This window comes from Leuciscus leuciscus (assembly GCF_965113295.1).
Source record: "Leuciscus leuciscus genome assembly, chromosome: 4".
NCBI lineage: Eukaryota > Metazoa > Chordata > Actinopteri > Cypriniformes > Leuciscidae > Leuciscus > Leuciscus leuciscus.
Genome location: NC_138728.1, coordinates 12,607,831 through 12,630,633, shown reverse-complemented (window position 1 = coordinate 12,630,633; position 22,803 = coordinate 12,607,831). Strand labels below are relative to the sequence as shown.

The window sequence follows — 22,803 nt, the reverse complement described above, 5'->3', positions numbered from 1 at the left end:
TCATTTCAATCGCATGCACCATCAGTCATTCACACAGCAACTCAAAAATGATCATTTACTGCCATCTAGTGACACACATCAATCAAACAGACGAGGTGAAACATTTGTGATACCATATTGCCCTCTTATGGATGTTTTTACTCTTAACAACGGATATTTAACTCTTTCATCGTTTTGTCTCATCTCCAAAAGACTCAAAACAACTTTTTAACGAAAAGGAAATCAAAAGTACTCACCAAATGTGTGATTTTTATAGATAAAACGACGTATCCACATCCAATCTCGTCTTTGTCCTTCCGTCACACACAATCAAGATTCATCAAGGCTTAATTGGAAACAGGTGAATGATTTTTATTTTTTTATTTTTTTTGAGAACTTTTATTTTGTATTAGTTTTCATTTTAAATGGCTTGTAGAAAATCAAGAAGCCAAGTTAAAAGCAATTTAGTTTAATAGGTGTACACGAAAAACAGGATGTTTTCTTGGGCCTGACATATTTATTTTTTGTTAATATGAAACTGGAGAAATATTTTTTCATGCACAGTACATTAAAATATGGTTCGACAGAGAATTAAAAATAGAAATAAATATTTTTTGATTATTTTGTCAAATTACCAAATTATTCGAAATAATTAATGTATTTATAAATTGATTCTAATATATATATAGATATATTTTTCACAGTATATATATAGGCAAAAGCTTTTTTGTGTGTGTATTTGTAACTAGGTAAAAGACAGTGAACAATTCACATGTAATTGTAAATAAATGATTAAATTTGTGTTTAAAAATATTGTTTTATTAGATATGGTTATTTATTTTTTGTTAATATGAAACTGTGGGGAAAAAATGTCATGCAGAGTAAATTAAAATATGGTTCGACAGAGAATTAAAAATAGAAAAAAATACTTTTTGATTATTTTGTCAAATTACCAAATTATTCAAAATAATTAATTTATTTATGAATTGATTCTAATATGAAACTGAATTTTAGAGTGCATTAAAGTTCATTAAGTTTATTAAAATATGGTACAACAGAGAATACAAAAATAGAAATATATATTGTTGAATTAATTTGACAAATTACCAAACCATTTCAAACAAATAATGTATTTATAAGTTTATTTTATATACAGTATATTTAATTTACATGTGTATATATATATATATATATATATATATATATATATATATATATTCACATTTCATTTTTAAATTAATAAAATTGTTTATTAGATATGGTGCAATAGAGAACAACAAAAAGATTCATTAAAAAAATCATTTTTATTATTAATTGCATTTTTATCATAGGTTTTGAATGAATGAATGAATGAGGCATTTATATAGCGCTTTCATATGTAGCCTACTACTGTACACCCAAAGTGCTTTACAATCATATCAGGGAATCTCTCCTCAACCACCACCAGTGTGCAGCATCTGGATGATGCGACGGCAGCCACAGTACAACGGCTCACCACACACCAGCTACAGGTGGAGAGGAGAGAGAGTGATAGAATTAAAAATATAAATAAATATATTTTGATTATTTTGTCAAATTACCAAATTATTCAAAATAATGTATGTATTTATAAAATGATTATATATATATATATATATATATATATATAATTTTATTATTATTATATTATATTACTGCATTTATTTTTATTTCTGGAATAAAATATATTTTATTGTTAATGTTCATAAAATGTTTTCTGTAATGTCAGAATAATTAAAAGATATTGGATGGCCAAACTGTGAATTTCCCGTACTTCTTTGAAAGTGTAGTGTGTACTCTGTGCTGCACTATCATGTAGTTCAGGCTCTAGTCTGTAGAATGAGAGAGAGGGAGGGGCGGGGTTTGTTCTGTGCACTTCGCTCGGGGCCGCGCATCAGCCGCTGAGCTGAGCCCAGGACGCGCGCGCTTGCTGCTCGTTCTTTGTCCTCCATTGCAGCTGGTGTTCGCAGCTCCGCCGCACAGCGCAGGCCCGAAGTAGCGCAGCCGCTCTGAGGTTAGTGCCCTACCGCGCAATCTCCAGCCATTTCAGCCCCGGCGCAGCCGCACCAAACAACCCGGCAGCGTTTGTCTTTCACACACTCAGATGCAGATCGCGACGATGCGAAACAGAACTCGGGACGATATCGAAAGCATTTACCAGGATAGCAATTATTATTTACCCCGCTCAAATTTGGGGCAAAATAATCATGGCGCTGTCGCAGGCCTTTGGCCTACTGAATTTAGATGTGCAATCGTAATCGCTCTTGTTTTGTCCAGATGCTAAATGGGTTTTCAGTGCTTGAGAGCTTGTGTTTATATGCTCTTGTTCGGGGAATCGGATTTGAATGCATGTTTCATGGCGTATTAGCACAGAAGTGTTATCGATCAGTCGAGTGTTTAAATCGCTTTATACAGAGTCGAAAACGGTGCCCGGCTAAATTTTATTTTAAAGATAATTTCAGATGTTTTGAAGCTCGTCTGATTTTTTTTTACTGTCGTGTATGAAATAGCAGTTTGAAAAGGCTTCAGTGTTTAATGTTTTACTATTACAGTTAGCTCGCTTTACACATTATTCACAGTTTGAAAATAACCGCCATTTATGTGTTTGTTATTAATGCTGGACATCATTAACGTTAGTCTATATCGATTCAGTCATTTCAGATATTTAAACCTACCTTTTATGGTGGCTATTATTGGTTGTTGACGTGTCTTTTGATATTTGTAAACGGTTTTGGTGATTTGGGCATATCATTTGTAACGTTACCGTTTCCAGAACCTAGTGTCAGGGCCATTGAATTGAACAGTATGATGATGATGCAGCGCGACGCGAGCTGGTGTGTTTATCTATGTGGATCATTCGTAGCACCTACGTCATCCTAAATAATTCCTACATACGTTTTTATTTTATCCAAAACGTTTTAATAATTTTAATCCATACTCCTTGCTGTGAGAGAAATGTCAATAGAATATCTTATTATTCAATAAAACTTAAGTAAAAAAATGTCTCTCTCTGTGTCATTGGGTTTGTCATTGATAAAGCTTTGATTTCTTCATGTAAATAATTCCTGAGGGCTTTATTTACATGATTGTACATTGCTAAATTGTAATACGCACAGCAAAGGTATATGCTGTTAATAATTTTGAACGCTAACATATCCTTGTGGGTAAATACAGAAAGCAGTCAGTCGTACAGACTTGCAGTCAAAACATTGTCACTGTAAAAAAAGAAGAAAAAAATAATATATATACACATAAATACATACATATATATATATATATATATATATATATATATATATATATATATATATATATATGAAGAGTTCAGATGCAAAAGCCTCTAAGTGCCATCTGAAATTTTCTTCTAGAATGATAATTTTTATCAAGCTCATATATTTAAGTTCAGTAATTTCACTTAACTGGCAATGAAAATTACCTATTAATTGTCATTTAAGTGACATTACTGAACTTAAATATAGGAGCTTGATCAAAATGATCATTCTAGAAGAACATTTCAGACGGCACTTAGAGGCTTTTGCATCTGAACTCTTCATATATATATTTATTTATTTGTTTATTTATTAGTTTATATGTGATGATTAGTGCCCCCTACTGGAGTGATGTTTAAAGCAATAAAAATAGGTGCAGTGCTTTATGAAAATGGTTATTAGATAACTTTTGTGTGTATAAAAAGGAAACCCCTTTCCTACACATTAAGTGTAAACTACTTAGGATAAATAGCATATACATTTACAAATGTCAAATTTTGGGGGGCTGATTCTGATCACTTAATGACATTGAGATCACACTTTAGTGGCCCAGTTTACCTGGATTCACCCCAGATTAAATGTTTCGTCATGATGTTTCAATATAAAAGCATATCTGCCAACACTATACTAATAGAATACCATGTAAGTCTGATTCACATTACATACTAGTAAAAAGTGATTTTGGTAGCTAATATAAGACAATGTAATAAGATGATTCCTCCTTACATTTTTGAGTGCACATTTATATGCAAATGTTTATACACATTAAAATACACGTGCGCACACATATATATTTGAGTACTTGGGCCACCTCAAAATATTAGGTCAATAACTCTACCCTGACCTAATCTATTAATGTGAGCAAACCAGTTACTTGTGGAATGTGTGTGTGCTAATATACTGTTTATGTGTGTCTCAGTGTGTTTGAGAGAAACTGTATCGGGTGATGGAAGACCACACGGTGCATCAGACAGAGCACATGACCACTATCGAGGCCCATGCCGTCTCTCAGCAGGTCGGGCAGGTGCATGTCGCCACGTACACAGAGCATGGCATGCTGAGCGCTGATGAGGATTCGCCCTCCTCGCCCGATGATGACGCTTACGATGACTCCGACATCCTCAACTCAACTGGAACAGATGAGGTCACTGCACATCTGGCTGCTGCAGGTCGGTTCCAGCACATTGTTATTGTGTACTGACTGTGACTAGTGGTTATTACACTGACCACTAGATGGTGAACTTGAACCATAAATTGGCTGCTGTCTTCTAGCTTAAGATAGAGCATGGTGCTAGCTATGTCAGTCATTGCTTCAATTCCCAGTGAATACACAAACAGCATATATCCTGAATGATGTAGAATGTCTAAAAACAGCTGATTTTATGCCCTTAATTCTTTTTCAGGACCTGTTGGCATGGCAGCAGCCGCCGCTGTAGCAACAGGGAAGAAACGTAAACGGCCGCACATCTTTGAATCAAACCCTTCAATCCGTAAAAGACAACAGACCCGCTTGCTTAGGTGAACTATATTCACAGTATTGTTCAATGAATTGGTATTAAGTATCAGTGGTTTCTACAACATAATAGGTTCTGTACTCATAAAACGAGGCATTGGAAAGTTTGTAAGAACATCAGGAGTTTATTTAAATAACACTTGACAACTTAGTGTTACCTAATAATTGTTGCAAACTGGTACTACCAACAAAATACTAGTGCATTCCTGGAACTGGGTGTCATTACACTACATCCTTCTGCATCGCTTTCTGCCAGGACTTTTACGGGCTTTTCCCAAATCACGGAAGTGACCTCGACGACCGGGTTAGCGGTAGCATTAGCCATCAGGCAAGTGTTATTTAAATAAATTCCTGATGTACTTACAAAACTTTCCAATGCCTCGTTTTATGAGTGCAGAACCTATTTGTACTACTGTAGAAGTTTGGTACCATTCCGGGCGTTATTAGTGGGGTAATTTACGAGGTACAAACTAGGATCCATTAGCGCCTGCACTGAGCCATCCGGCTGATATCTCTAAATAAGCTCTAACTTTAATAATGTTCAACCAAGGGAAAAAAAGCTTCTGGGGGGTGTTTGGCTCGAGGTCATGGTGCAAAGGACCCTAGGTTGAAATTACTCTGAACCATCCCTTTAACATTAACTGAGATTAAATGCTGTAGAAGTATTGTGCATTGTTATTTATTGTTAAATAATGTAGTTAACAATGAAACCTTATTGTAAAGTGTTAGCATGATTTTTACGAATTGTAGTTAACAATAACAACACTGACTCTTACTATGTCTGCAGGAAGCTGAGAGCAACTCTAGACGAGTACACGACACGGGTTGGCCAGCAGGCTATTGTGTTGTGCATCTCTCCCTCTAAACCGAACCCTGTGTTTAGAGTATTTGGAGCGGCACCATTAGAGAATGTGGTGAGTGTTTTTACTCTGCATTTCCTCTTCATAGCATTTGCACTGTTTCTGATTTGACCCTTGTTTTGTTTTGATGTCCTGTGATCAGGTGAGGAAATACAAAAGCATGATTCTGGAGGATCTGGAAAACGCCCTGGCTGAACATGCGCCCCCTGGTGGTGGGGAGCTCACCTCTGAATTGCCTCCACTGACCATTGACGGCATACCAGTGTCTGTGGACAAGATGACACAGGTGGGCACCAGATGGCGCTATGAGCCAGGAATTTTCTGCTTTGCCATGCAAATTAGCTTTTTTTAGACTCGTGCAGCAGCATTTAACTACGAGGCGTAGAAGTCATCTCACTTCAACCACTACGGGGCTTTAGCACAGGTTACTTTTACTTTTGGCCTGGTGTAAGACCACATAACCAGTTCAGCCACTTCATTTACCAGCTAGCCCATTACTCACTACCCCACATGCTGTGTGCTGATAGCTGATGTCCCTCAGGACAGACACACCTTGCTTGGGTTGTGGCAGTTGGAGGCAGGTCTGTGCAGGGATCATCAGGTGAGCTTGTACGCGCAAGTAATTATCCGGCACATCGTGCCCGAGCACAGGGGTTTCTGATTGGCTCCCAAGTGGATTAAGAGCAGAGCAGGGGGAGGGAAGGGGCAGCTGATCGGTGTGTTTGGGGCGTGAGATTCCTCTTAATTCCTTCGCCATGTAATTAGACCATCTGCACAAACACAAGGAAGAGCCTACAACTCATGATGCCACTGTGGACAATCTGTTACATGACTTTGAACCCTGTACTTAACATCAGTATTTATTAAGTTCAGGTTTTAGCGGTTATCAAGATTTTTTTTGTTCATTAAGATTTTTTTATTTTTTTTTATTAATGTAGATACACTACTGGGCAAAAGTTTGGAATTATTACTATTTTTAATGTTTTTGAAAGAAGTCTCTTATGCTCATCAAGCCTGCATTTATTTGATAAAAAAAATTGTGAAATGTTCTTACAATTTAAACTAATGGTTTTCTATTTGATTATACTTTAAAATATAATTTATTCCTTTGATGCAAAGCTGAATTTTCAGCATCATTACTCCAGTCTTCAGTGTCCCATGATCCTTCAAAAGTCATTTGAATATGCTGATTTATTATCAATGTTGGAAACAATTGTGCTGCTTAATATTTTTTATAACCTTCTTTGATGAATAAAAAAAAAAAAAAAAAAAAAAAAAAACAGCCTTTATTTAATAAACGTTCAAAAGCTTTTTTGTTTTTTTTGAAAGAAATGAATACTTTTATTCTGCAAGGATGTGTTAAATTGATAAAAAAGTGATATATTGTTAGAAACTATTTCTATTTTGAATAAATGCTGTTTTGTTCAGCTTTGGATCAAAGAAATAAATTATATTTTAAAGTATATTAGAATAGAAAACCATTATTTTAAATTGTAATAATATTTCACTATATTACTGTTTTTTTTCCTGTATTTGTGATCAAATAAATGCAGGCTTGATGAGCATAAGAGACTTCTTTCAAAAAACATTAACAATGGTAATTTATATATATTCTATGCTTACAATTTTTACAATAATCTGTGAGTGTACCATTTGAAATACATCAGAAATATATCAGAACTTTTTTTTTCTCCTGAAATCCTTCTCAACTAACCGTTCGCCATGTTGTTGTCTGTCACCGTCCAATGTCAGGCTTACAGGAAGTGTTTGTGTTTGTGACAGTGAGAGAGGGGGGGGGGAGCTCTTTTGGGAACTGATTTATTCCTCCCAAGCCAAATTTAGCCTGTGATGTCGAGGTGAACAGACGTTGCTACAGAGTGCTGTGCAGTTCAATCCCTGGCCTGCCTACGGAATTACCAAGGGCACTGAGGGCACTGGGATAAACTCCACCCTCACCCCCAGGACAGAGCTGTTGCTGGGCTAATGGACTGCCCCATACAACTCAGTGTTATTTTAAAAAGTCAATGGACTCATTCAGGCAAAAAAAAAAAAAAACCCTTGATTGTCGTGTTAATACCTTAACAATTCCTTACTAACACTTTTTTAGATTACGACTTTAAGCCCGTTAAAATACATTTCAAATCTAACCAAAAGCAATATGGCATCATTGCAAAATTCGTTACTGAATTTTCAATTGGTTTTTTTTTTCCTTAAATTTATTATTTATATTTCTTGGTTTTATTGATTTGTATTTATACTGATTTATTTATTTATTTTTCCTTGCATCTATTTAACCATTCATTGCCATCTTTAAACTTTAAAGAGACAGCACAGATGCTTTTTTTTTGTTGCTTTTTTTTATATTTCATTAATGTGGTAGTTATGTGTCTTCAGCGTCACATGAACCTTCTAATATGCTGATTTGTTGCTCAAGAAAGTTTTTTTTTTATCAATATTGAAAACATTTGTGCTGCTTAATATTTTTCTGAAAACCGTAATGCATTTTTTCAGGACTCTTTGATGAATAGTTCAAAAGAACAGCATTTATTTTAAATGGAAATCTTTTTAATCAACCTTACTGACTCCAAACTTTTGAACAGTAGTGTACCAACCTTAAAAGTGTTCATTAATTAATTTGTTGTCTACATAATCTATAGTGCAGTGGTGTATGTTCCATCTTCTCAATCTCCTGCAGTCAGTGTGCAGTGGAGCCTCACCCATAGATTAATCTTTAAATAGAAACCTAATAGTCTACCTTTAGCTTTTCACAAGCTATACGTGTCGGCAGACTGTCTGTACTCAGTTGCAGAAGGAAGGGGAAAATCAATGGCTTGCTGTTTCCAAACTCTCTTCACACAAATGTAATTTTTCCAGAGGCCGTCGTGCGCTCTGCCACTCCCATTTTAAAATCTCCCAAAGTGATTGTGCGCTCTTTGTTGCTTTTTCAGGCCCAGCTCAGAGCGTTCATTCCAGAAATGCTAAAGTATTCCACAGGCCGTGGGAAGCCTGGCTGGGGGAAAGAGAGCTGCAAGCCCATCTGGTGGCCGGAGGACATTCCTTGGGCCAACGTACGCAGTGACGTCCGAACAGAGGAGCAGAAACAGAGGGTAGTGTTGGGGGTTCACACTAGGACTGGGGCATAAATAAATATTACAAACACTACAGAATATTTTTGACCAACAATATATAGAATATGGTTAAAATTCTAAACTAAATGTATATATTTGCTTAAAATGGTAAAACATTATATTAAAGTGTGTGTAGAATTTTTTTATATATATATATGAAGAAAAATACAGAAGAAATTTAGATTAAAATAAGAATAGGTAATATTTAATAATTTTAATTGATTAAAATATAGAACAAGTACAAAATACAGTACTAAGCAGCAGTATTTACCAACATATACTTTTACTAAAACATTTACATTTAAGTGCTACGAGTGATGACAAATGAATTGTTGAATCAGCCACACCATAGTTTTGTCAGCTTTCCACAAAGTGGCATCTGAATTGAAGCAAATGAGCTAGAGCTTGCATCATCTTGATTTATCGAGAGCTTATTTCCGTTGGAAACAGGTGTCATGGACGCAAGCCCTGAGGACTATCGTTAAAAACTGCTATAAGCAGCATGGGAGAGAGGACCTGCTCTACGCCTTTGAGGACCAGATCACCCCACAGCAAGTTGCCACAACAGCCACTCACAGCATTGCACACCTAGTGCCGTCACAGACCGTAGTGCAGACGATCAGTAATCCTGATGGAACCGTCTCGCTCATACAGGTGAGCTCAGGTCCCAGTTGTGGGAACAACGACACGGTTGTTTTTGACTACAGTATATACGAGATCCACTGGAGGACTTCATTTAGAGTAGAGGGAGATCATAATATAAAAAAAATAACTAATATGTACTATTTAAGTCAACATGACATAAAATATTTACTGTTTACTGCCTTAATACACGTAATTGGTCTGATTGTGTATAAATGTGTGTATGTGTATATGAATGTGTGTCCTAACCCTATATATATATATATATATAATATACACACACAAACAAATTAAAATCACACTAATCAAATAAATGCAGCCTTGATAAGCATAAGAGACTTTTTTCTAAAACATTAAAAAGGTTAAATTGATTAAAATGGTAATTTTTGTTATGCTGATAAGATTTATAGTTAAAAAATAAAATCACCAGCGGTCACATTACAGTATCCTAATGTCCAAATTTGAACTAATCAAAAGGTTGGCACTGGAGCCACGGTAGCAACACTGGCAGATGCGTCAGAATTGCCAGGCACGGTGACAGTCGCCCAGGTGAATTACTCCACAGTGACAGATGGAGAGGTAATGTCAACGCACACTTCCTTATCTGAATATTCCATGAGTTTGCATCTTGTGCATGTTCTGTCCTGTCCTTACACTGTGCTTTTAGGTCATATCTGTCCCTTCACACCTATTATTGTTATTTCGTCTCTCTAAGGTGGAGCAGAATTGGGCCACACTACAGGGAGGCGAGATGACCATCCAGACCACGCAAGCATCGGAGGCCACGCAGGCTGTGGCTTCCTTAGCCGAAGCTGCGGTTGCTGCATCACATGAGATGCAACAGGGGGCAACTGTTACCATGGCACTCAACAGGTACTCATGGGAAGTAGAGGTGAAGCTGGGGTTGGGGAGAGAAAGAAAGGAAATACTGAACCGCAGCAGCATCTAGGTGCAGGTTTAAGTCCCCAGGGTCTTATTAACAGGCCTCACCTGAGCCTGTTCTCCTGTTTATCACAAGGAGGTAGCAGCAGCAGCAGCTCAGAAATACAGCACAGCGGGAACAATTGGATCATACTCCATTCCCACAACAATTAGGCTGAGGAGGCATTGTTTTCTGCTCAACAGTCTTCATTAAAGCAGTAAAATCTACCATCAGTCTGCTTAGCACAGTCAGGACATCTACAAATGGGATAAAAAAAAGTTTATTTTCGTCTACTAAAGCCCCGTAGCACTGTAAATAGCCCTCTTTTTTGTCAGTTTCTCAAAGGGAATCGGGATAGACAGTCTTTGGACTCTATTTGGATTGGAAGCCCATTTCTGCCACATAAGAAAAAAAAAATCATGCTTTGTTTGAATTTCAAATTATAAAATAAAAACTCATGATCATGTAGTAAGTCATTTTTTTTGTCAATTTTCTTCATCTCAGAATGTCAGTTTTGGAGATTTATCTCATAATTATGACTTAGAAAGTTGAAATTGTGACATACTGTTGTAATTGACTTGCCAATTTCATCTTTTCATGTAATTTTCGAATATGACAGACTTAGTATGTCATCATTTTTATGATGTTAGATAAACATGAAGTTAGATAAAGTCTTGTGATGAAAATGTCAAAACATTTTGTCCAAATATGACTTTTTATCTCACAATTTTCAACTTTTTGTCAATTTCGAAATACTATGTCATATTTTAGACTTTCATCGGTAACACTTGGTTGTGTTAAGAATGAACCACCAATTTATCTACCATACTTTTGTTGCATACAGTTACTGTAGACTACAACGGATTTAAACATGGATAAATGGTTATCAACAGGGTCGCTGAAAAGGACAAATGCAGAAGTTTCTTCATCTACAAGTAAGGATAAATCTTCAGCAATGCATGACATCAAAAAGACAAAAAAAAAAAGGCTAAATTCAGTAGTGACTACCTAGCTAGTCTTCACATGTGTGGGAGTGGAGAACAAGCAGCTACCGCTCTGTTGCTGAAATGAAGCTTTATATTATTTAGCTTATTTTAGGGTTGATTTCCATATTATTTGACCAGATTAAGCTTTACATACTTTCTCTTCAGCCTGACATACAGTGCTTAGTAAATGCTAAACAACATCTACCTTTGCATTAGGTAAGTCACAAAGATTTTAGTTTACAAGGTCTAATTGTTATGCCAGAGTCTCTTAAGGCTTGGCCAGGCCTTGTTCTAGAGGGTGCTAAGCAACCTCAAATGAAAGCAAGAGCATCCTCAATAGAAGCTGTAAAAATAGGATATTGGCGAAACAGAATTGGCAAACGTATGTGTGTTTGCGCTCTAAAGAGCGTCAAATGTTTCTATTTACAAAGTGCTTTTTCAGTGTTGAGCAATGTAGCCAATCACAGACATATCTGTTGATTTCAGGCCAATCAGGGCTGTTTAAGTTAGTCAGAATCCACTCGCCGCTCAGTTTTTGTCCAGTGCTGAATTATGCAAGCTAGCGAATCCTCTCATTTTAACAAACAGAGTGTAGACACGATAGTGTAGACAGCTTCATTGATTAAATGCCACGTGCACGCTGCAAATGCGGAATTCACTCTCGAAATTGCAATGATTGACATAGTGACCATTGCAATGGACAGGAGAAAAATCTGATATGTGCATTAAAGCTAGATCACACGATTTGATTCTGGAGTCGGGCCTGGGCTTGGTAACCCATCTACTTATGTGTCAGAAATGGGCGTCCGTATTTTGGACATCTATCAAGAGAGCAAGAAGAACTTGTTTAGGACAGTGGTTATCTTTTTCTGGTTCCTCTTGAGTGACTTCCTGCACTAGGGGGCAGTACACACCAATTCACATCAATACATCTTAAATCCTGTATAAAGCATTGCATGTTTATGAAAGCAGGGATATTGTGAGATTATTTCCTTAATTTACATCTGTGTGTTGCAGTGAAGCAGCGGCTCACGCAGTGGCGACATTAGCGGAAGCGACTCTTCAGGGCGGAGGACAGATCGTGTTAGCGGGAGAAACGGCGGCCGCAGTAGGAGCTTTAACTGGAGTTTCGGACGGCAGTGGTATGAACCCCTGCTCTATATCACCAGCATCCACACACTCAATACATAACAAACAGGAAAGTGTGGGGTGGGCAAACACATGATGAAACGTCCCTTTCGTCATCACTCATCTAGTATGTGAGGGAACGTATTGGTCTCATGTAAGGTGTGTTAGAGCGTGAGGAAGTCCGTGGAGGTCTATTGTAATCCCCAGGGTGTTTGTGGGACAGATGGTGACTCCAGCTTCTACACTTCTTGCTAATCCTTGCTTTGACTCAACCACTAAGCGTTCTGCATATGCACGGCACCCTCTAGTAGTGCTGCTTACACATGCATTAGAAGCCATTTTACAAACCAAGTGCAGCGCTAATGTGTACTATAGGCATTCACTACAGCGTATTGAAATGGCACTACACGTTTCTTTTTTTAGCTACGATAAACTAGGTTAGATTGAAAAGCTAGAAAATCAACAGAAGTTACAGTATGTATTTTTCTCTTCTGACCATGACATCCTTCAAGACAAAGTGAAGTGTGCCACTTGCAAACCATTTCCATAATGTGACGCATTTCTGTGGAAAATTGTTGCAAGAGCAAGTTGATTTTGATTTAAGATAACAAAGACAAAGCATTTTTTAGGGATACACCAATATAACAATTCTTGCCGATGCAATAGGCCGATAAATCTTTAAAAAAAAAAATGTATGGCCAATAATAAAAAAATGACCATCTAAATTCATTAACGCTTTATAATAAGCTTCCGTTTTTTTACATTAGTTACATACATTACATTAAATATCAATATTCATTAAATATCAACATTTACTAATACATTAAAACAATCAAAAGTTGTATCTGTTAATATAAAGCTACATTCAATTAAAGATTCAAATTTAAAGATTAAGATCATTCGATATCTACAGATAAATCAGCTGACAATCGATATGGTGCATCCTTCATTTTTTGTTTATTTCTAATATACACTAATGATTCGTTCAATAACAATAAGACCAAGAACATCCATTAAGAAAGTAAATGGGGTCCAAATTGCTTTAATGTTGATTTTAATGGGTAAAATGGGGTTCTGCTCAAAAGTTGGTCCAATCATACCTGCCCATTTCCAAGTGATCTATCGTACCTAGTGTCCTGGCTTAGTCCATTGCCCCCATTGACCAAAGAGAAGCCCCCCCCCCCCTCTCCTAACCCCCGAGGAACCCTCTTAAAGGGCTTTGATCCTCTCCATTATCAGAGCATAGTCTAATCACAGAGCCAGCTGTCAGCACCGGGAAGCCCAGTCTATAAAACGCACACAATCTCACATGACATTAAGAGAATAGACAGGAGCAAGGGCTGTATTTAAACATAAAAGCTGATTAGCAGGCATTAAAACTACAATTAAAGACATGGGCGTCAGGCCTTTCCCCACTCTTGGTATTAATATATGACCACTGCCGTTACATTTTATTTATATTTTATATAATTGAATCGTTAAGTTTATTAGCAATTCTACATATGCATGAAATGATGTACTACATATTGAACTATACTTTTTAGTCCCGCAGCCCTTTTATACTCACTATCTCTTGATTGACCATCTGTTGGCCTTATGAGTCCCGGAGATCCACCTCTGCCTAAAACGAGGCCCTATCTGTTAAGCTGCGCAATTAAACCCAATTTACGCTTCAGCACGGGGAGGTTTGGGAGAGCGTAGTCAACAACAGACAGACACTTGACGGACAGCCAGTGTTTATTGACCTTATTCAATCAGTGAAATGGCAGTGCGGGTGCAGCTTTGAAGTGGCTGGTCTGAGGTAATCGTGACTGATTTCTGTTTCCTGCCCCAATGCCCCTTTATCGCTCCGTAAGCCTCGTAGAAACCCTCAATGTCAGAGTGACTGAGGGTTTGTAGGCTCTTCACTCAAAAAAACAATGCTTCCAAACTCCTGTCAATTATTGAGACACGATGTGATTAAGAGAAATTAGAGTCGCTTGTATCCCACGTGGAGTAACTGATTTTCCCCTTTTTAAAGGGGTGAATCTCATAAAAACATGTTGATGTTTTCGTCAAAAGAAAAATATGTGTATATGTATATAAAAAAAACATATATACAGTGTGTGTGTATATATATATATATATATATATATATATATATAGCGCAAATATATACTATTTAGGTATTATTTATATGAAGTATTTACATAATTTTAATGAATCGTTTTTTAATTTTTATATTGTTATATTTGAATTTACACTGACAACTAAGTGTCATTTATTAATTGTCATTTGTTGGTAACACTTTATTTTACAGTGTCCTTTAATTACTATAGTAATAAAGGATGAATAATTACAAATCAAACCCTCATCCTAACCCAATAGTTTGTAAATGTGGTAAATTTTCATTACTCAGCACATAAATGTCTAATTACACTGTAATAAGGATACCTTAAAATAAAGTGTAATCTCATTGTTATTATAAGCACTTTCTAAATTAAAGTGAAAATAATATATTTATTTATTTGAATTTACAATCATTCAAATTGGGTGAAGAGCTTAATTATCATAGCGTCATTTCATGACAAGTTTTGTGAGATTCACCCTAAGAATTCATTAAATAAATCTGCGGGGAACTACTCAAAATCATTTTCCATGCCTGTTTAAGATGCATTTAAGCTCAAAACTGATCTACTTTTTGTGTTAAGCTGCGATTTAAAGGGAACATTTAGCTTGGGGAGATTGTGCCGGCATGAATAGATAAACTAACTGACAGCCTAAATGACGACTTTGAAATATGAGCCTTTTTTTGAGACGCTGGGACGGAGTAGCATCGTGAGACTATTTTCAGAGAATGAACAACGCACAAGTCCAGCGTCCGGCAGGTACGCAACCGCAAGACTTTCTCGATGGGTTTACGAGTCACGGTTAGTTTTGACCTTTCGCTTTGCCCATATGAGCAGGTTGCTCACCCTCCTGCCCCGTGTGACTGCAGCAGTAATCCAGGCTGCTCCGCTCACAGCTGGGCGGGGAAACCGAGGTAGATTGAGAAAGAGAGAGGGGTTTAACCTCGAGTCGGAGAGGGAGAGAGAGAGAAGCGGAAGCTGGGAGTGGCCGCCTCAATTACTCCATTGTTCCGCATTGCAGTGTGATGCTCTAGCCCAGCCCTGGCCACGTAGCGTTCAAACTCTTAACATGGCCGCTCGATTACGCACTTCAAAACTCCCCTCCCTCCCAACTGTCTCAAATGACAAGTTACGTGCATCCCAAACCACTATGCCGCTGTCTTCGCCGATGACATCACAGTTGTACTTTTGTGAATCTTCAGCTAGATCTGTGAAGAGTGACCGAAATGAGCTTATACACACAGAAGTTGTCATATATGTAACGGGTGTTTGTATCATCTCCAGGTCTCGTCCAGATTCCAGTCAGCATGTATCAGACGGTCGTCACCAGTTTGGCCCAGGGAAATCGACCCGTTCAGGTGGCCATGGCTCCCGTAGCCACGCGCATCGACAACACGGTAACACTTGACGGACAGGCGGTGGAAGTGGTGACCCTAGAACAGTGACATACTCTACCCCTGCAGATGTGTGGGACAGGAAATTCAGCGCCTATGTGAAGTGGCTGCTGGAGTATAGTGTAAAAATAATATTTGAACCTGTTCACATACGTCTGCAGGGGTTGGATGGCTTTTTCCTGTTAATATTATTGTTGTTATTTTTTTACATTGTACACAGTTCATTGTCTTATTATTATTTTTTTCCCTAGTGTTGTTAAATATGTTAATGTTAGTTTTTTTTTGTTTTTTGTTTTTTTTTAGCTGATGTTTGATAAATGTATTGCAACAAAAGAAATGTATCCTCAACAAAAGAAAACAAAATCAACCAAATTTTCAGCCTTCAAACACTGACATAATTTGTTCCTTTCTCCCCAGATAAGTCTTTCTTGATATGTTTTAATCTAGGTATATATAGTGAACCATCTTGTGCCATATTTGAATCATTTCATTAATATATTATGTGAAAATTGCATTACGATTTTAGTGTTAGATTCCATTGACTACTGAGATAACATGCATGTTTTTTTGTTTGGTTTTTTTTGTCTTTTGTCAGGCTGTATAATGTAGAATTCTCTTTGTATGCATTTCACATTAACTCCCAATGTAAAAAAAAATGGTATGACCTTGAATGATTGTGTGGTGTATTGAATGAGACCACCGTTTCCTGTCGGTACAGAAGAACACTGGCGCTCAGTGCGGTCTATAGACTTTCACTGAATTGTACTATTAATCCATAACCATAAATGTCGACGACTTACCAATGACGAGGCTGAAGATGTAGCACTCCGTATCATTCAACTTTTATACTTCAGATCATGAACGGACTTTACATATTCATGGTATATTAGCATTTTGGAAACTGATCTTGTTTTGAAACTGCTGGGGAAAATGTTTTATTTATTTTTTAATTTATTTTTCTTTAATGTTTTTTGGTTAGACGTGCGCTCATATCTTTAGATTAACACAAAATCACACATTGAAAGAGCTCAAGATATGATACAGGGCATATTTTGAATTCTGATGTTATTGCATATTATTGCTAAGAACCATAAATTCATATCTCTTTCTTTATCTCACAAGCTCTTGTTGTATTGTTTCTACAATGCAAATTTGTGTGTCAAATATGGATGTTTTGTTACTGTTAATCACCTCTTTCACTCATAACCCGCTCTGTCAAGTTTTCTGCTCCTGGTCGGTTTGAATTTTTATACGTCTGTAAGACTTCACGCAGTGAGATCCTTTTTATGTAAAATATGTAAAATATAAGGTTGATGAAACCGAACTCTCCCATGTTGCCTGTGAAAGAATGATGGTAACATTGACAGAGTTTGTCTTTCCCTTTTTATCCAGTCTCGGAAATAAAGTGGCCACTATTCAGAATTGTGTTTTTGGAAATTATTACAGAAATATAATCACTGCTGACACAAGGAAAGTGCTTTAATGCTTTAATAATAATACAAGTACTACATTCAATATTAAAGACAGGTTTCTGATTAGAACAGTTTATTAAGGAAATTCATTGTGCTGTTATAAGTTCATTATACTGCAAAATGAAAAGTTTATAGTTGGCCTCAAAGGGAGCTGTGCAGTGGGATCAACAGGTTTTTAGCACAACTGGAAACGCTGTATTGACCAGTTGTCATTCAGAACTATGGGCCATATTGCACTAACACCATCATAAATCCCCAAATTTGAGAATAAATCCAATGTGGAAGTTAGTAATCTGCGTGCCTTTAGATCCCACCTGTCTTATGTCAAGGTCACTAGTCACTTGTTTTTATGAAGTTGAGTAATCTCATCACGAAAACTCCATGACCTCTTTACGACAAAACACATGGTCACATCCGCACCCCACCTCCAGCTTGTTGTGATGGATGGGGCTCCTGTTGCATCATAAGCCCTGATCCCTCCCTCCTGGCTAAAACCTGGATTTAAGGCCCGTGTCCTTCTGCCGAGGGAGGAGTAGGGAAACGCACTAATCCATCAACCACCGCACACATCCCAGCGTCCCACTCCACTTCCAGATTATCAGCGCGGAGCTCCACGGTCGGAGAGAGATATGAAGCATGCGACTGGTCTAATCCCTATCAAACCGCATCCGTTCTGAACAGAGCAAAGTGAGAGGGACACGTTAAGGGAAGTGTGTATACTATCCGCGTATAAGGGAGGTTTCCAGGTCATGGTGGCAGCTGGCAGGAGATGTTCAGTGCACGCGTGCGTCAGTCGTGAGCTGCAGATTAAGGCACTCTTATTAGCACGCTTTCTGAGAATCGGCCCTGGTCCCGCCCTCACCCCGACCAAGTGCTCAGCCAATCTGTTCCTCAGTCGGGGCCGTGTTCACAGAACTGCGTTCAGCTCTAATCCGAATACATAACCACAATTCTATCTTAACATCAGAGCGTTACGTACCTGATTTAAGTGTGATGTCACTCGTAAAATCACGGACAAGTGTAGTGCAATCTTTGATACTTATGTAACATAAATACACTAGTGAAATACTTATTTTGTATTTTTTTATACATTTTATTAATAAAAACATTTTACAATACAGTTAAATTCATGAAATTGTAAGTTTTACAGCATTTATTAATCTATGCTAATGTTAATTTAAAAACATACTGTTTATTTTTAGTTCATATTCAATGATTAAACATTAAATGTTAATTATGTAACTTGAAATGGCAAAAGTAATCAATTGTTAATGTCATTTTATTGTAAAGTGTTATTTTTAGTGTCTATTTTTTCACTCATACTGTGAAGCTAAGTTGAATTAGGGGACAACGTTTGTTTTAATGTTTTAATATCAACATGCAAATTTCCAATGTGATTTTAAGACTTCACTGTATATAATATGTAATGAGGTTGTAGTAGGAATATACCAGAACTCGTGTCATATAGCTCATGATAACCTTTATTTAGAAAAATTGTGATCCAGTCAACACCCTTGTACACACTTATGTCCTATCAATTTATGTGTTACTTTAAGGAGAGTAGTGGGTACTCTTTTTTTTAACATATTTTTTGCGAGTTTGCTCCCTATCACTTGTTCCCCATAGATAAACATAGTGATTTGTGTAATCAGCTAAAACTGGATTTGGATAGACAGAGGAAAAAGCTTTGCTAACGCAAGCAAGCCAAAGTTACTTATTGCACCGTCAGTCTCAGAGCTGTAAATGTATAGGCATCCTTATAAGTTTTATCTTTTTATGAAGGTTGCCATTATAGACAAATGGTAATAGCCGTCTGGTGGTATTGTGTCATCAGGGGAATATGGGGCAGAAGTATTGATTGTGTTAAGGAGAGGATATGGCTCTCCGCAGGGGGTTGTTCCTCCAGCCTGGAGCTCCACAAACTCTGGGGCAGAGCTTTAATCTCTGCTAATATCTTAATACACACTGCATCCCTCTGGCCCTCTCTCTTACACACACACACACACACACACACACACACACACACACACACACACACACACACACACACACACACACACACACACAGGCGTTCATGTAGCAGTAGCTCTGAACTAATGGATTATCCCCTCTACTAAACCCAGCCTACCTGTCTGTCTGCCTGTCAGTTTATTAGGAAATTTGGTTTGCACAGGTGCCACACATCACATTAATACACATTCAAAACAAAGACATTATAAGAGCATGAATACAAATAGTAAGGAAAATAAATGTTCCTCCAAATTGCTCTATCTATGGCCTGATGGGAGGACAACAAACTCCTTGTATAATGGAAGTGATGGACAGTTAATTATTGAATAGGCTTTTTTAACAACACGTTCTTTACAAATGTCTGTTGAACTCCTATCACCTTGGAGGCGGTCTTAATCAGCTTAGTCATTATCTATCTATCTATCTTGCACACACTTTTATCATTTTTTCCACAAAGCAAAATACTACAGTGAATAAAACTGCACAGATGCTTCCTGAAGTAGGGGATATATTATTCCCACCACCATCATCATCACTTTCTAACATTGATGATGTTCTCACCATCGTACGCACCTCGGCATCAGACAGTGCGTAAGAGAGATGGACCCTAATCTCATTCCACTAATGCTCTCTTTACATTAGAGTACAGACCGAGCTCTGTCTCAGCCATGCTCTTTCTTTCTCTCCTAACCAGGGATTATTCACTGAATGAGAGGAGTAGTCGGTACAGAGGAGGGGGCCTGGAAAATGCTGTGTAACCCGACCCGGCTGGCCCATCTGGAGAAGGCCCACATGGACAGAGATTTCCCACAAAGCAATTACTGCAGCCAAAGTTTCGGCAGGAATCTGACAATGTTCCTTTCTTCTCCCATATACGCATATTTACTTTGGATTTTCTGACGTAGACAGGTAAACACAGGTGAACAGCAATAGCAGAGAGAAACTGAAGATAATAATAAAAAACAATGGAGAAAGCTACGACTGAATGAATTTAATGGGATTTTGCAATGCATTTGGAAGTCTACACAACTGTTAGATGCAAAAATGAGTCTAAATAGGGATGAAACCACTATAGTGGGTCACATTTGTTCTTCAATGACCAATATGTACACCATTTCCTTTTTAACTGCTCGTAAATAACGTATGAACATAAGTTCTCTAACAAATTCTCCATATTCTTCATAATGAAGATTAATCTTTAGTCGATGAGGTTCAGATTTAGTCACCAAACAGTTCACCAATAAGAGAGTGGTTGACACTTGAAATAGCATTACACTTCAATGATGGCTAATGTTATCATATTGTCATTCATTCTGTATGAATAGATTTATGCAAAAGGAGATAAAGAGGACTTAATCCAGCAATCCTCTCCTCACCTACATTAGCAGCCATTGACCCAGATACAAGGCAGCCTCTCCCTTTACCAAGCGACAAAACACAAGCTGTTTCACACAAATGCCACACCACTTCTCCAAGAGCCGTGTTTCATACAGTCATTGTTTATTTATTTATTTATTTTGAGCATGAATATGAACATCTGGTTTCAATTGGTTTCAGTAGACTTTGATTAGTAACTTATAACAGACAATTTAATGCCCTATTTTGGTTAACACAGCCCAAAAAAAAGAGAAATAGGTTTTGTGTGTCCAACATAATGAGATTCACAATGAAATGAAAGCCAAATATGGCCGACTAGTATCAGCAAACAGTCTGGATCAATGAGCGAAGCATCAGGAGCTATGAGACTGTGGTGCGCAGGGGGGAATATTTGAATTTCACCCCAACCCGCAATACCCACAGTCACTCACTCGGGGGTGGAGCCTGTGACATCACTGAAATGCAGTCAGGGTTCAAAATGGTGCTCTCAATTTTTCTGAGATGATATTTTGACAGTGGAGAAGTTCTCAGGTAGTAGTTGGCAAGTCTAGAACCACCGGATCTGACTACCTCACCAGTGTGAGTTCTACCATTGCCAAATACCGTCAGAGAACCTTGCGGTTTTGTCCTTGAACTCGGTAGCGGAGGAGAAAATGGCTGTTTTTGCCACAACAGACAAGCAGTAATTTTTTTGCATTTTTATTTAATTCTAAAGATACTTTAAATGAAAATTAAGAGATGAACAATTAATGAAGGTTTTGGGTAAGAAAAGAGGCTCTAATACACTCCTAAAAATACTCCTTTTGGTTCCATGGATGTTAATGGCTTTTCATGGAATCATCAATGCCAATGAAGTACCTTTATTTATAAGATTGTAGGCGTAAAAAAAAGAACATCTTTTTAATCAGCAACTGTAGCACTACACAGAAGTACAGAAAAATGTTTGCAAAAAAATTTTCCCTTTGAAAGAACATTGATCGATGAAGATGCAGTTGCTTCCAAGAGAAGATGAATCTCTGAACGTCCTCCATTAATGACTGTTTATGACGTCTGATGCAAGACTAAATGTTTTAGTGTAATAATGCAACTGTACAAATCATCTCCGTGCAAAGCCACCGTGAGCTACTTCTTGTAGGGTTCAGCTGCAGTGATAGAAAGGAAAATGTCTTCCGAAAGATCCGAGATTATTGAATTTTCGGCTTTCCGCAGCAAAGGTCGCTTCTTATGTTACACTGGGCAGAAGGATTGAAAATAGAACATGACTGCCTAGGAGAGGATCAATCGCGCCAACGGTTGTCTGTCCTTTTGCTCGTGATCAGGAGATTTTTAGCAGCATTTCTGTCTTGTCCCATATTGGCACTACACATAATTGCTCAACGTATATATAAAAAAGCAAAAATGTGCTAGTGCCAAAACAGGCAAAGAAGAGGGACAGCAGAGCGTCCGGCTCAGCAGAGAGTTTGGAATCTGTACCCACTTACACCAGAGAGCAAATCTGAAGCAAATTGGCCATCACGTGGTTCTTTCTCTGCTCTGTTTATGGCCCTTTGGTAATTCACTGATAGTGTGCTTTCACAGTGAATTCTACCAGTGCCATACACAGAACAGGAGTCTGTCAGCTTCACCCCTTAAGACAACCTGCGGCCTCCAGCAACACCAATGAAAGAACGATTGAGCAGCGGGGAGGGGGGTGGACGGGGGAGGTTGGGGAGATTTGGTTAAGGAGGTTGAGAAGAACCCTTCTTCCTAAATGGAAAAAGAGAAAGAGAGACAGAGAGTGAGAAAGGAAACGCTAAAGTGATTTTCAGAGAGACAGCAAGCCAAGAAAGACAAGATTCACTACAGAATAATCCGGTGAAATAAAAACTGTAAAACCAGTGGAGGGAAAGTCTAGTTTGTATCGTTGTACTTTTGTCTAAAGCAACTTGCACTGCATTTTAAGATACACATTTCATCAGTTCACACATTCCCTGGGAATTGAACCAATGACCTTGGCA

General features: G+C 37.7%; 1 protein-coding gene across 2 annotated transcripts; it reads left to right on the top strand.

The window, feature by feature from the left end:
• The first annotated feature begins 1,860 nt into the window (after nucleotides 1–1,860).
• On the top strand, nucleotides 1,861–17,369 carry nrf1 (nuclear respiratory factor 1). 2 transcript variants are annotated; one of them, XM_082167524.1, is made up of 12 exons: nucleotides 1,861–2,011; nucleotides 4,186–4,435; nucleotides 4,670–4,784; nucleotides 5,567–5,693; nucleotides 5,782–5,925; nucleotides 8,588–8,746; nucleotides 9,218–9,421; nucleotides 9,887–9,988; nucleotides 10,125–10,282; nucleotides 11,225–11,266; nucleotides 12,335–12,459; nucleotides 15,838–17,369. In XM_082167524.1, the coding sequence occupies exons 2-12, from the start codon at nucleotides 4,213–4,215 to the stop codon at nucleotides 15,996–15,998; spliced, it is 1,560 nt and encodes a 519-aa protein (XP_082023650.1). In that variant the 5' UTR covers nucleotides 1,861–2,011; nucleotides 4,186–4,212; the 3' UTR covers nucleotides 15,999–17,369. The 2 variants fall into 2 exon arrangements, with proteins under 2 accessions (XP_082023650.1, XP_082023651.1); XM_082167525.1 differs by lacking the exon at nucleotides 11,225–11,266.
• The last annotated feature ends 5,434 nt before the right edge of the window (nucleotides 17,370–22,803 follow it).

Coding starts and splice junctions, on each gene's coding strand:
- nrf1 (XM_082167524.1), top strand. CDS start 4,213: ATGGAAGACCACACGGTGCATCAGACAGAGCACATGACCACTATCGAG. Junction 5,694..5,781: donor CGGCACCATTAGAGAATGTG/GTGAGTGTTTTT, acceptor TCCTGTGATCAG/GTGAGGAAATACAAAAGCAT. Junction 9,422..9,886: donor GAACCGTCTCGCTCATACAG/GTGAGCTCAGGT, acceptor ACTAATCAAAAG/GTTGGCACTGGAGCCACGGT.